This window comes from Drosophila busckii, chromosome 2R (genome assembly GCF_011750605.1).
Source record: "Drosophila busckii strain San Diego stock center, stock number 13000-0081.31 chromosome 2R, ASM1175060v1, whole genome shotgun sequence".
Classification (NCBI taxonomy): domain Eukaryota; kingdom Metazoa; phylum Arthropoda; class Insecta; order Diptera; family Drosophilidae; genus Drosophila; species Drosophila busckii.
In genome coordinates this window covers 7,309,768-7,325,155 of record NC_046605.1, presented here as the reverse complement: position 1 = coordinate 7,325,155, position 15,388 = coordinate 7,309,768, and the positions used below count along the sequence as shown (strand labels likewise).

General features: G+C 35.6%; 2 protein-coding genes across 3 annotated transcripts in view; one reads left to right on the top strand and one right to left on the bottom strand.

Annotated features, from left to right (window-relative positions):
* LOC108596589 overlaps window positions 1-15,388 on the top strand; it is an 81,062-nt gene that overhangs the window by 16,171 nt on the left and 49,503 nt on the right. For both annotated transcript variants that reach the window (XM_017982517.1, XM_017982516.1), the window contains exon 3: window positions 6,042-6,084. The gene's annotated coding sequence lies outside the window, so the exon portion shown is untranslated. The remainder of the gene's footprint in view (window positions 1-6,041; window positions 6,085-15,388) is intronic.
* Window positions 6,015-15,388, bottom strand: part of LOC108596591 — a 25,576-nt gene continuing 16,202 nt past the window's right edge. Inside the window, exon 2 of the mRNA XM_017982520.1 lies at window positions 6,015-7,931. Coding sequence (XP_017838009.1) covers window positions 7,410-7,931 — 522 coding nt within the window. The 3' untranslated portion in view covers window positions 6,015-7,409. The remainder of the gene's footprint in view (window positions 7,932-15,388) is intronic.

Genomic DNA, 15,388 nt, shown 5'->3' with positions numbered 1-15,388 from the left:
TCTTGACGCCACCACAAAAATCCTGTCTAGCCTCAAATAATATAATAAAATTTGCTTGCGGAGCGCTCGCCAACAAACAGTCAGCAAATTGAGTTTCTTTGCCTGCTCAGAGTCTGGAGAAGTGGTAATCTTGTTGCCCGGCCAAATTGAAATTTATAATGTGTGTGTGTGAGCGAAAAGTGCTAAGAAAATAGCAACGAGCATTCTAAATGGTAATTGCTCCTAAGTGGGTTTGTCTAACATGCGAAGTAAGCGAATCTTGGGTTCATGAATTGATCTTAGCAAAGATTTTGTGTTTGCTCTAGTTCTAGTTCACTAGTTTGGGAATTCAATTTAAAGCGATTTGTTTTAATGTTCTATGTTTGTAGAAACATTTAATTAAAAAATAGTTGAAGTGACAATTAATTACAAATTTGTTTTCTAACAAGAAAGTTTTTTTGTAAATATTTATTTGAATAACACAAGCTTTGCGGCTTAGAAATTTTTATTTTATTAAACCATTTTAATATACTAGCGTATTATTTATGTTATGTATTTATGTTTTTAAACATTTTTATGGAGTGTTAACGATGTTTAGAATGATTTGACATAAGTTTAAACTTTAAAGACATATGCTTAGTTCGATTTTGTGGGATTAATGAGGATAGAAGTAGAACTAATTATAACTTGATCTAGTTGTGCGGATTAGTTCGTTTTGTTGTTCGCTCTCTATCTCTTTCTCGCTCTTTAATGCTTTGTGCGATTTTTGTGCTGAAGGGAATGTATCTCTCTCTTGCTCTCTGTCTCTCTCTCTCTCTATCTCTCACTCTCTATCCCTCTATCTGTCTTTCTCTCTCTTTATAAATCTCTCTCTTTATATGTCTCTCTCTCTCTTTATATGCCTCTCTCTCTCTCTCTTTATATCTCTCTCTCTTTCTCTCTCTTTATAAATCTCTCTCTCTCTCTCTCTTGCTCTCTAAATCTCTATCTGTATTTCTCTCTCATTATCTCTCTCACTCTCTCTCTATCTCTTCTAGCAGAATTTATTGGCATGGATTGCAAACAAAATAATTGTTGCTAATTGGTACATCAATTGAATTTAAAAAACAATTCCAAAGAAATCTTTTAAAATAATAGTATTCGATTTTTGTATAATTTGAATAATCACTATAAAAATTACAGTCGCTGTTTAGCAGCTTCACTTTGCTGACAAATAATTTATAATTTATAAAGCATTGCACATTAATTCTGAGAATAGAATAGAATCTATAGAATCTATAATATATAACTTGAAATATTTTCTATATATGCAACTGTCTTATGGCAATAACTTTGCTGACTTGCTTTCAATTAGCACACACACACACACACACACAGAGGAAAAAACTTTATCATTGCATGTTTGCAGTTTCTCTCAGATATGAGAGTGGCGAGTGCAGAGTGGGGAGTGGAAAGTGGGAAAAGCGCTTGCAGCTGCTCAGCTCTGCAGACAATTTGCCAGAAAATCAGAGTTAAGATCTAACCTTTCAAGTGGCGGCAACCATTAAGTTTTTATCATTTGTGTGCCGAGAGATTTTGCGCTATGGCAACGTTTTCGTTTCGTTTGCTCAGCAAAGAAGACGACACTAAGAGCGGGTTGCGAAACACCTGAGCGAGCCACCCACACGCCCGCATATGCACAACTGGGTGGAAGCACCAGCGGCATAAATCGCGCCATGAGTTTCAACTTTCTACAAAGATGTAAGCCAAGTTAATTGCTTTTTGTTGCCTTGCTAACGTTTTTCCGCCGGCGCACGTTTGTTGCAATGTCAACAATGAAACTAACGGTTGCTCAGCTTTTTCACCTTCTATTATTATTGTTATTGTTGTTGCTGCTGCTGTTGCTGCTGCTGTTGTGCCGTCTGCTGCTATTTGAGCAGCACTTCACAAAGAACAACTTGGCAATGGCGTTTACTGCCGTCGAGTGCGCGCAGCCATTTTGTTGCCTCTGTTCAGCTTCAGCTTCAGTGTTGAGAAAGTCATTGCCTAACCCCAGGCGCAGTCCAAGTGCTCACTCAGCAGTGTCTTCTGCATCTTCTTTAGCTGCCGCTGCTGCTGCTGCTGCTGCTCTTGGCCAACATCCAAGGGCGGCTTTTGCCATTATTAATGATTAAAATCGGCAACGGTGCGCACAACTTTGGCTTCAATCAATTTACAATTCAGCAGCGCATATAAGTCGAGAGTCGAGAGCTGCTGCTGGGGTCGACCGAAAAAGCAAAAACTTGCTAGCAAATCAGTCAACTGTGAATATTGCAAAATGAGCTTCCGCCTTTGCCATACACTTCCGGCAGCAATTTCCGTTTCCTCATTACCTTACAGCTCTCTCGCTCGCTCTTGCTCTCGCTCTCAAATTGGTTACAAATGCTTGGCAAGGCCAAAGGTGCGCTCTGTCCAGCCGCTTGACTAGATTGCGGCAAAGATTTAATATGAAATTTTAAGGGTCTAGTAGTGCTATAAAGCGCCGTTAATTTAAAATTATATTTTATGGACTGCTTATCGGGTCTCACACTGTCGTTGAGAACTGACTTAAAAATATTTTCATTCTACAATTATTACCAGGAAGCGTAAATAATCAGTCACTTATAATTAGCTTATACAGATAATTAATAAATTAATTATTAAAATTAAAATTTTTTTTTTTGCATAACTTATTATAACTTATAAATTTATTCTGTACCTTTTTTTCACTTAACTTTTAATTTTGACTAATTATTATTTATGACCAACGAAACAAAGAAACTTAGCAAACTTGATTATTAGCGATTTTTATTCATTATATATTATTTTTATTTAAAAATAGTCACGGATTAAAAATGACAGTTATGAGTTCAGATCAAACTAAAAAAAAGTGACTTAGAAACATGAAAAAATATCAGATATTTTTGCTGATTTAAATTTGCTAAATAAAATGATTGATTTATAAAAAAATATTAATCAGATAAGGATTAATTTTCAATTTTTATTAAAAAGATGAAAAATCAAATTTTTGTTTCCATTTTTTTCATAGAGGATTTCAATTTGTTAAAAACATTGATAGATGTATTAAAAAACTATTTATTAGCAAAGAATTAATTTTCTATTTTATTAAAAAGATAAAAAAAACAAAATTTTGTTTCCATTTTTTTCATAGAGGATTTCAATTTGTTAAAATTAATAGATATATAAAAAAAATATTTATTAGCTAAGAATTAATTTTCAATGGAACTTTCCATTATTACTAAGAATATAAAAAAATAGAAATTAAGTACAAGTTGTTATTATTTTATTAACAATCTGTGTATTATACTTTGCTGTAAATATATATAATATTTATTTAAGCTCAATTAAAAAATTTAAAGCTTTTTACGTCGTGCCTTTTCCACTTTGGGCTCAATTCCTTTCATTTTTTTTGGTAACCCTGGCTGCCAACTTCGCATTCTTCACGCTTTCGCATGACAATTTATTATGGCTGGCAGCTTCGATTTAAATTGCTTGACAATTATTACACAATGTCGAGTGTAACGGCCGGCCACGCCCACTCGCAAACAATGCGTGCCGAACAATTTATATTTAGTGCTCTGGAGCGAACGAGCGAACCCAAAGCAGCGGCCCACGTTGGCCACCAACTCAGAATTAATGATGGCAAATTTGCAAAGTTCACAAATTTCTTATTAGTTTTGTGCGCAGCCGCCCAACCCCCACCCCACCCCCAGCACAGAGTTCATATTTCATTCAAGCGCAGTTAGTTTTGGGCGCTGCCATTGCGGTTTTAAGTTGCCGTTGTTCTTTGTACCCCCAACCCTCCTTCGCACTTTTGGTGTGGAAAATTCAGCAAGCGTTCTAATTTGAATTTTAATTGAGGTCGCTTTGTGGTATTTTCGTTGTTTTTGCTGCTTTGAAAATTAACAATAATTATAAATAATTGAGAATGCTCTGCAGGTTTCAAGTTACGTGACTTTGGCTTTGATATGTAGCTCAAGTTAAAAACAAATTTAAAGCAAATTAATAAATATTTGATTGGCTGTAGCGCTTTTTTTTGTATTTGATTGCAGCATTAAATAAATATGCATATGTTTGCGCTTTAAGCAAAATCATATCAAAGTGAAATTTCTGCAAATATAAAATATTTTTGCGCAGCATAAAAAATTGACGCGTAAATCGCTTGCACATAAATGTAAATATAAAAAATCAAATAAAATGCTCATATTGAAATTCTCGGCTCTATTCAATTGCAGTTGACTATCCAAAAGCAAAGTGGCATAAAAAAATTATGCGCATATATATATTAAAATAAAATTGTACATTTCAAATTGTCTGTCATATATCTAGTCACACACACACACACACACACACACACAGGCGCATATAAATTTAATTGCGCAAAAAGCGAAGCAAATAAATCAAACAAAATATTGTAAAATGTAAAAAAGGCGATTGCAGTTATAATTATAGCACTGCAGGCTATGGACAATGGTAAATTGAAATGCGATTCGATTGGGCTTTGTGGGCTGCTTCAAGGCAGCTCCTTTGTTGGCCCACAATGAATGCGCAGATAATCAAAACTATGAATGTATTAATTAAACATAAATATTTGAGCAAAACCATGCAAATAATATTTAATTATGCAATTGATATACCAAGTTAATAAGCTTTCGCGTGCCATATACATTTCATATTGTAGTAGGATTATAGCAACAGCAGTCGACAAGTCTGTTAAAGCTTTTGCTGTAATTCAATTAAATTGAGTAGTCACAAAAATGAACAAGCTGAGAGTGAATTGAATGCACGATTGATCTTTAGAGTTAGTAACGTCAGCATTAATCAGCACAGCTCTATAGACTTATAGCTGTTTAAACTATTATAAGCAGAAAGTTTTAGCAATATCAATTGAAAGCAATTGAACAATTAATATAGATATAATTAAAAATTTATAAGTAGTTTTTTTTAACAGATACGCAGATAGTTTTATTTAGTCTAGTATATGAAATTATTTTATAGCTTTTTGAAACGTTTTCTTTTCCTCATGAATGAATTTAAACAAATAGAAGCAAAATTGAACGAGCAGATAGCTCAATAGCTGTTCAATTTTTCAAATATTTTTGTGACGTATACTTAATCTGCATTAAAATATTCCTAGAATATATTATATAACAATTTATTCATCAATGGTCTATTCTACTACTTCAAAGGCTTCGAGTGTGCGATGCTTAACTTTAGCTATTAAATTTAGCTATTTATTATTGAAAATAAATTAAATTTAACTCTCAAATAATTTAGTTAAATCATTTATTAACAAAATTGCATTTATACTTCTAAACCTTTCATATAAATTTTATACACGCTTTTAAAAAAGTTAAATGAAATTTAAAGCAATGACAAATTATTGTGGAAAATCACAAGTCAAGCTAAATTTTATATAATAATTTAATCAAATTTCCACAAATTTCTATCTAACAAAGTAAACTCCGTTTATTGTTTTTTTCTTTCGCTTTATTATTTCATGCATTGTTCGCTCTTAATTGAGACTTGCATTACACTTTAATAATCTTTACATTTTGTTGTTGTATTTGCTACTTCATACCTTTACTACAATTGTTTGATTTATGTTTTGTTGTTGTTGTCATTTATTTGATTTTCGTATTTCAATTTGATTTTAGCCACAAGTTGGACGTTTTATTTAAATACAAGCTTAATTTAAATGCAATTATTTTTAAGCCCATACATATATATTGTGTTTTTTTTGCGTGTTGCTTTTAATTTGTAATTAGTAATTAGCTTGCAATTAGCATAAACTATTGAAAAAAAGCTCATGTCGCGTGGAAATTTTTACTGTAGGCTTAGCGCTGAAAACTATGCTATACACATAGAGAGAGACAGACAGACAGCTGTTTAGCATGTGTGTGTGTGTGTTGTGGTTTCTTTAGAAATTTAAATTAATAAATGTTGAAGTAATTTGAAGCTCACAATTGAAACAAATTTATGTGTTTAATTTTGTATACATATTTTTAGTGTATATAATATTTAAATATTTATTTTTTTGGCAGGTACCTGATACTCAAATATCAATTTCAGGATTGCAGACTGTGGGTGAGTGCAAATTATATATAAACTTTTAATTTTTTTTGTATATACTATATATATATATCGCTTGCGTGTAAAAGCGCCTAAAAGCGAGCTATGCGCTACTGTTTAGTGATTGAAAATTTTTGCTGACGGGACTTTCGAGCTTTAGCTGTTTGTTTTTTTGTATACTTAAAAAATAGAATACATTACATATATAAATACATCGATACAAGTATTTGGCAAAAAACTTTAAGTTCACTTCAAGCCTACATACAGACACATATACATATACATATATATATAATTACTTAGGCATATAAGCTGCTATATGTGTAAATACGCTTCTGATTTTTTTATTTGGGTTTAACAACTAGCTCTTAATGCTATTTATATGTTAAGTAGTATCTTAGCTTTGGTGTACGTTCTTAAAGTTTGCGTTTTTATTTTTTAACACTTAGGGTTTTGGCAATTGGAGCTTTGGCCTGGTTGACGTTTAAGCTTAAACGTCATTTTGTTGTGCCTCAAGTCTCCAATTATTGGACGAATTGTTGATATACGTTGCGGTTTATGCTCAAATAGTCAGAAAGAGACAGTGTGAGTTAGAGTATGAGTGAGATAGAATAGTGAGCATTGGCTGTGTGTGAGAAAGAGAGCGAGCGAGCGTTTATGAAAAATTGTCTAAGTTGTAAGCTGTGCATAGTTTAAATTTTTAATATGCGCAGCTACGTTTATAATTAAATAAAAAATAAAATATAATGCTTTAAATATTTTTACGCTGCTGCGCATATATTGAAGCTGTATGGCCATTTAAGCTGCACACACACACACACACATACACGCTCAGCAAGTTGGCACACAATCATTTGCTTCGACAAGCACAAGTTTCAATTTGTTGCACTTTTTTAAACATTAAGTAGCCGCCCCAGCGCCCAAACTTGCGCAAGTGTTGCAACTGTATGTGTGTGTGTTTGTGTGTGCTGGTCTAGCAAAGCGGTTTAGTTGCATTTTAGCTTTTAGCAGCTACTAGTAGTTGTATTTTATTTTTCTTGCGTATTTTGCAGTTATTTGTTTTGGGATTTACGTTCTCGTTTTCACTCTGCTTAAATTTTAAATTTTGTTTTTTAGTTTTTAAGACAACACTGAAAGCACATTGAATTTTTTTTAGCACGATTAAAAACTACGAATTACGCGCTAGTACACACACATAGAAAAAACAATTATTTAACAACAATGTCTTGGCCGCACATAAGCTAGAATTAATTAATTTTAAGCTGCCCATTTGCACTACTTAAACACTAAGCTTAGCATATACAAATACCCTTTGGGTGTGAGTTCATCGCCGTTTGCGCCTATGAGCTGCTGCGATTGGACGGCTGCGGCCATTGCCGTTTGATGACGGCAAAGTGTGTCATTTGAAAGGTGTTTGTCTGCTGGCAGCGACGCTCAACGAATCCCGTAAGGCAGTAGCCCATATTGTAGTCCTCCATCGAGATGTTCGATGTCAGATACAGCTTGAACTCATCATTGTAGCCCAGCTGTGATTTTGACATTGTTTGCGCTCTGCCATTTACTGTCGTTGTCGTTGCTGCTGCTGCTGCTGTTGTTGTTGCTGTTGATGTTGCTGGCGCTGTTGCTGTCGCTGGCGTTTGTACTGTGCCTGCTGTCGCTGTTATTGGCGGCCTGCGAAAGTGTCCAGCTATCAGCAGCGAGCCCTGCTGCTCCATGGGCAACATGCGAGCCTTGGTCGCCCTTCGCTGCGTGCCGGCGCATTCGACAATGCGACAACGATTCGGTTGCCACCAGCAGGGCGTTATAGTCCAGTAGCTGGATGAGGCGGTGCGCGCCCAGCCCTCCTCCGGATACAGCAATATCTGCAAAAGATACCAAAAGGCAGAGAGAAAACGTTAGTGGCAGTGCGAGATTTTTAGGGCCAATTGCAAATTGGTTTTGTGTGTCGCAGTTTAATTGAAAATCGTAATTAAAAAGTGCAAACTGTTACCAGCCCCTCCCCCACCCCTAAACTAAACGAATGGCAATGTTTGCATGCGGTTCCCACTCGAGTGTTTGGCTCATTAATGCCAGCAAATTTGCTATAAATCAAATTGAAATTGCTTCTGACATTTTTATTGCCGCACACGCAGCCAGGCACTTTAAACTTTTTTAATTCATGTATGTAAATTAAGGAAATTGCATGTTTGCTCAACTGTCACTAACTAACAAAGCAGCTGCAACTAATAGCAAACACGCTATACAGAATGCGCAAACTTTTTATGCATTTTATTGTTGTTTAAATCAATAAGTGCAGAGCATTTAAAAAAAAAATATACACACACTGCTCTGAGCTTGCACTTAAGCATTATTAATAAGTGATATGCCAAAGATAATTATATATTTATGAATTTTTACAACGCTTCAGTTGCCTATCAGCGCCATTTAATATGTTCTTTGTGTTAAATACCCTTTAAAATTTAGCAGCAGGCGCTGCGTGCTGTTATAAATAACAGGCGACACTATTTAGTTAATGTCTAAATGCTGTTTTCAAAGTATCACGTGGTCCAACACTCAGTTAGAGCGAGATAGAGCGTAAACAGCAGCTAAGCTTAGGCGCGCTCACGATTGAAAGAAGAAGCAGCAGCACTGTTCTGTAACATCAGCTGTTGCAGCTGCGCTCTCTGCTTAGCTGCAGCTCCCGATTGAAAGAAGAAGCACAACACTGTACGAAAGATCAGCTGTTGCAGCTGCGCTCTCTGCTTAGGCTGCAGCTCACGATGGAAAGAAGAAGCAGCAGCAAAATATCAGCGTACTCTCCTGCGCTTTTTGCTTAGCTCACGATGGAAAGAAGAAGCAGCAGCATAACATCAGCGTACTCTCCTGCGCTCTAGTATAGGCAGCTCACGATTGAAAGAAGAAGCATTAAGTGCGCTCTCTCACTAGCAAAATTTTAATAATTGCTCTCGCTCTCACAAACAAAAACGAAAACGTTTTTAAATATTTTTTAAGCAGGCACACATCAGCTGATCTAATGGAAAATTTTCTGTGCCTAGCCTAATGTTTGCTTAACTAAACGTTGCCTTTTGTTTGCTATAACAACAGCGTATCATCCAGTTTAAATTTTAAATTCAGTCAGATCAGCTGTCCTGCGCTTAAATTATATTAACCTTAATGTTCAATTAACTAGCAACTGCATTTATTTATTTGCTTTTCAACTACAGCGTATCATGCTGTCTGCTTATACAACGCTCATGGCAGCGCTGCTGCTGCCGCCGCCACTTGAAAATCGTTTAATTTTCATTAATAGTCAAGTGGGTTGCATTCGGGATTAATGTGCCATGGTCATGGCCCATGGCAGCTGGAATTGCATTGTTTCTGTTCAGTCAGCTTGTTAAATGCGTTAAGAGCAAATAAAGATAAAATACAAACGTTAAGCCAGCATAGCGAGAAAAAAAAAGCAAGCAAGCAATCCTTATAAAAAATGTGCATGCATTTGCTGAGCGTTGTCTGTGGCGCATTAATTTTAAACAATTTACCTGCACGGCTGGCTTTGCTGCTGCCTTTTAAGAGCTCAAGCTTTCGCCCTTTGTTCGCCATAACTGGCCAAATACCACATAAGCATTTTATTTTGAAGCCAACGCTGGCTACACTGGCTTCAGCCCTTGCTGCTGCGCTCAGCTGCAGCTGCAACCACTTCAATTTCAAAAGCAGCTGCTGCTGCTGCTGCCTGTTGCGGTATCCACTGCCCAATGGACCCAAAGTTTTCGTTTTCGTTTCTCTTTGGCACTTTGGCTGCTTTATTTCGCTTTGGTAGGGCTTTAAAGCATTCGATTAGCTTGCCGCAGCGCATTAAGCATACGCCGTGTATGCGTTAATTGCACAAATTTAAAAAAAAATGAATGTGCTGCCGCTTGCAAAATCGCAGGCAGCTCATAATAAACTAACTAAAGCGTATTATTTATGGCACTGGCATTGATAAACTCGGCCACATGCAACAGCAACCGCAACAGCAGCAATAACCAGAACATTTGCGGTGGCAGCAACAGCAACAGCAACAAATAGACATTTGGTTTAAAAGCTATATTAAAGCGCTTTTTCGAAGTTGATTGATTTAAAGCTGCAAATTATAAGCGCTTGCCAGTTCGCTTTATAATCCGATTGCAATTACTTGAATAGCCCATTACCTGGCGCTAATAGACATGAAATCGTCTACTAATTATAGACCACAAACTGTGGAGCTTTAGCCGCTTAATTGCCACTAAAGTTGGGCAGGCAATATGCTTTTGTTGTTTGTCAGTAGCTCCAAAATCAAAACCACACTCGTTCAATATCGAGCTGCTGCACTAAGCTACGGCTGTCTGTCTGTACACATCAATTGGAACACACATATACAAACACACACACACACACACACACATTACAGCTTCTATGCACACGTGCTGCATATTTGTCAACTTGCCATTGCATTTGGCCAAAATGTGCGCTGCGCTAAAATTGTGCGCTCGTGTTGCAAAATTATCAAAAAAAAAATAAAATATAAAGCTTAGACGATTGCCATATGCTCTTTTTATATTAAATCAAACGAACTAAAAAGACAGCAGTTAGACACAAACGACTAAAGCAGACTCTGTATAAAGCGTAGAGCTCTTAAAGTAGTTTTCAAAATAGGAAAAAAATCTAAAAATAATTTTTTTAAAATCAAATAAAAGAATAGCAATAAGAAAATTTTGTTAAGCCGACAATAGTAGACGTTTCATATAGTGAAAAGCTCTTTAATTAGTTATTAAAGTAATATAAACATAAAATATAAAATAATAAAAAGTTAAATTTAAAAATAAAAGCTTGAGTTGAGCCAAAAAAAAACGTAAATAAAATAAATAAATAAATATTGTTCAGTTTGAGCTGAGCTCTGTTATTAAACTAACAACTTAAATATTTAAATGGAACATTTCAAACTGTTGCACTGTTGCTCTAACTGTTTTGTCAAATGCTGCTTTTGGCCAAAGCTTTAAGCCATTTTGGCCAGTTTCACATGTGGGCACTTAATAAGCTGCCAAAAATGCGCTGAGCGCTGTCGCTGCAGTTGTTGGTTGGCTAGTTAGAGGTTATGGCGGGCTGGCGGGTTGAAGCGCTTGCTATGGGTTAGTTAGAGTTACGTTTTTGGGGCGTGTCCGTGCCAAAGTTGGCAACAACTCAGCTTTCGATGTTGCTCCCGTTCATTGCATTATTCAAAGTTGCCAAAGTGCATGCTGCGAAATTGAAAATGCAACGCAACAAATCGCCTGCCACCATCAAGGGTCATAAAACGACCCACACACACATACAGAGAGAGAGACACACACACACAGACACACACATATGCACATAGTTACGTGTGCTCTAGAAAATCACTTCCGCTTTGAGCTGCAAACTGCAGCGTTGGCAATTTCATAGACAGTTCCACACCGACTCTGAGTCTGGGCATCAGGTGGCATTGTCGTTTTAGCTAACTGTGAGGGGGGAGGGGGCGTTGGTGTGTGCCACAAATCGAAAACGTGGCTGCGCCACCATTGCATGTGGAAACTGGAAGCTCGAGCGAGCGACTTGAGGCGTCCATAATCGATTTCTGGCTGGCACGCAATTGTTTGTTGACTTTGGTTTTTATTGCGTGGCATTTTATTGCCAACAGCAATTGCAGCAACAACAATAACAACAACAACAGTAGCAGCAAGTAAATACAGTTTTCTTTTCGCTTTTCATTTTCATTTTGGGGTTGTCAGCGTCTCAGCTGGCAACTTTGTCTATTAATTTGCTTAATGAGTTCATTGACAAATATTGAATGGCAACGGCTGCCGCAACGCAATCAGTTACACACACACGCACACATACAGCTAAAGTGGCTGCCAAGTTTTACAGTTGGTGTTACCTTCAAGGCACAGTGGTGCAAATAATATACGTTAAATAAATTTTATAGCAGCAAATTTTTTAGCTGAATTTTAAAAAAGATGAGCAGCTTTGCTTGATTTAGTGACTAGAAATGATTAGAAAATAGTTATTGTTAAGCATTTAAATTAAATAAATTTATTTTATATTAGTAACTGTTAAATAATTGTCTTGTATTGACGAATGAGTTGTGCGATATTTAATTGAATCAACTAGGACTAAAATTTATGATAGGTAAATAGAAAGTTTGCGAAGCGCTTTTTAAAAATAAAATGCATATTGAAAATATAGCACTCATCACCAATAATAGAAAATAATAGTACGAAAGAATAATAATAATAAATAAATATAATTGTTCTAGTTATATTACTGCTGATAATAATAAAATAATATAATTTTTCTACCTATATTACTGTGTATGCTGCTATATTATATATAATTATTATATTATTATATAGTAATTATATAATATATTATTATAATATGCTATATTACTGCTAGAAAAATAATATTTATTTATTATTATTGTTCTTTCGTCTGTTTCCTGCTTGGTTTTTGTTTTAAGTATATATTACAAGTCAAATTGCTATTTCTTAGAAATATTTTGCCTAAGAAACTTCCACTTGAGGTCACCTCACTTCATTAGCTGAACTGTAATCAATCTTTAATACTCGCACCACTGTGCGCTGTCGCTCACGCAGCCGAAAAACTTTTCTCATTTCATTTGATGGGACAGCGCTGAGCGCTGAGCTCTTCGCTCTTTGGGGTTGGACACGGGGCGCTGACATTAATTAATTAAGTGCTGCCACAGACATTTCAGCATTTCAACACTTTTACATTCACTCATCAGTTTTGGGGCATTACTTAGTCAAATTTTAGCGAAAGAATTGAAGTAAATGCTGCGTGTTGCTCTCGCTCTCTCTCTCTATGTGTGAGTCGGCACTTTAAGCATTAATTACACGCCCTCATAAGTATGCTAGACTGCACTGCTAAATCCGGCATAAGCTCGAAAATCAAAGCTTCAACACGATTGTCTAAGCACTTGAGGCACAGTCGAGCACTTGCCTGCAGACAAATGCCCCGCATAAGCAGCTTGCCCCACACTACGTTAAGATTGCGCAAACAAAACGTTAACGCTTACGTTATTTATACCCTGTAATGCCAGCAGCTAAAACCAATGGCATGGAAAATTGCATAAATAGTTTACTTGATTTAATTAAATGCCTAAGTGGAGAATATTTAGCTGTAAAGTAAGCATAGTTGTATTAAAATAACTAAATGCAAAATATAAAATAAAAGAAAACTTGTAATTAGTAAATTACTAATTTAATAGCTAAGCATTTATTTATTAATGACATGCCTGAGTTACTATAAATAAAATAAATATTGCAATTTAGTAGACATAACTTTGAAATACAAAATTGTATTTTTTATTTATTTTTATTAAATTTTTTAAAATTATAAAATTCCAATTTAATCAGATGTGTATTTTGCAATAAAAAATTAAAGTAATTGTTTAACTTGTACTACTTTTAATATAAAAATAGCTGCTAATAATATTTAGCATTTAATATTTTAGCCTTTAAGCTGCCATATTTGTTTTTTATTTATTTAAACATTTGAAAATAGTATGAAGCGTGTTCAGCTCAATTTCAATCGCAGCTGTTTGCTTTGGCTGCATTTTATGCTTTGTTTGCCTTGTCTTTGAATTTGGCTTATTACGTGTTCGAAGTATTTGAGAATTTTCATTGGCATTTTGCCTTTTTTTTTCATTTGTGTGTGTGTGTGTGTGTGGGTAACTGTAAATGAGTTTTTGGCTGACTGTAAACTTATCTGGGGCGGAATTGTTTTCAATCGCAATTTCTAGTTATTTATGCGCCTCACGCGCTGCAATCTTCGCCTCACTCCCTTTGCCACTTTCTTTGTCTGTGTGTGTGCTTTCTTGCAGCTGCCACAAGTCCGGCATTCAAATTGGCCTGCAGCTACTGGGGGCAGGGCAAAGTTTTAATAAGTTGCTCATTAGCAAAAGAAAATGAGGCAGCAGCCGAAACAGCAGCCGAGCTGAGGCAGCAGCAAAATAACAAAATAATTTACACGCCCAACATCCGTTGCAATTAAACTCGACGCAACTTAAATTTCAAGGCTTAGATAGAGCTGCAGCCCCATTCAGTCGTCGGCAGTCCAAGTTTACGGCGTACTTTGCAAAATGTAGATGTCAACGGATGTTAAGAAAATGCCACGGTAAGGCTCCCAGGGCGGCCTGCCTAACTGCCTGCCAGGGCTGCCGCCGCCGCCGCCGCCACCAAAAACTTTTCTGCGCCCAGCGAGTGTTTTCTAAATTTAATGAGTAGTATTACGGCAAACTTTAAACGCCCCAGCCACGCCCACAAACTTGGCGTGTTGTTAAGCGTAACTTTATAAGGCATCCCCAACTTTTCCATGTGTCTCAGTTGTGTAGCTCTGCAGCTCTGCAGCTGAAGCTGCGACTGGCTGAGGCTGTGGCCAACGCTAGTAATGCACAAATTAAAGTTCTTTGGCAAACTAAACAGGCAGCGCTAAAAGTTTGCGCACACACACACCAAAGTTGACATGCTGAGACGCTATACATGCCGCGTGGCAACAAATTTGATATGTTAGACAAGCGTTGTGGCAAGCACAGGCTCAGTGCCGCACAGTGGCACAAAGTGCAAGTAAATTTGCAGTTGCAAGAAAAAATATTCAGAGCTTAAGTGCCTTAGCAACAAAAGTAAATAAAATAAATAAATAAAATTTAATAATTGATATAGCAAAAGAGTTAAGAGTGCGTGAGAACTAAAACTATTAAAAGCATTTTTAAATATTATTTAAAATTAGATCCAAAGATTTTGGCAAAAATTTACATTAAATTGCATAACAAGTGCTTTGGCAACAAGGTGAATAAAATAAATAAAATAATATTAATTGATATGGCAAAAGAGCTAAGAGGCAGAGAAAGAGAACTAAAACTATTGAAAGCTATATTAAATATTATTTAAAATTAAAAATGCTAATGAAGCAGATTTTTCTACAAATATTTCAAATAAATTAGTAGAGCGCAGCTTTCAATTTATAAATAGAGAAAACATAAACAGAGCTATAACTAATTTTAGTACAATAAATTTATAATACGTTCAAGGTTAAAAATTAATTTAAATTTATTTTATTAAGCATTGTCGATTGTTTTAAGATTTAGAATATATGTAGATTATTTGAATTACTTTTAGTCAATCAGCCCAACTGAGTCTTTTAAATATAATAAAGAGTATTTAACTTCGAATAGTTTTATCGTACATATATCGATCGACAGATCAGCTCAACATAATCTTTTTAAGATGGAAATTATTTTTTTAACTTATTAGAATATAAATTATGTAGAACACTTTTAGTCAATGAGTCC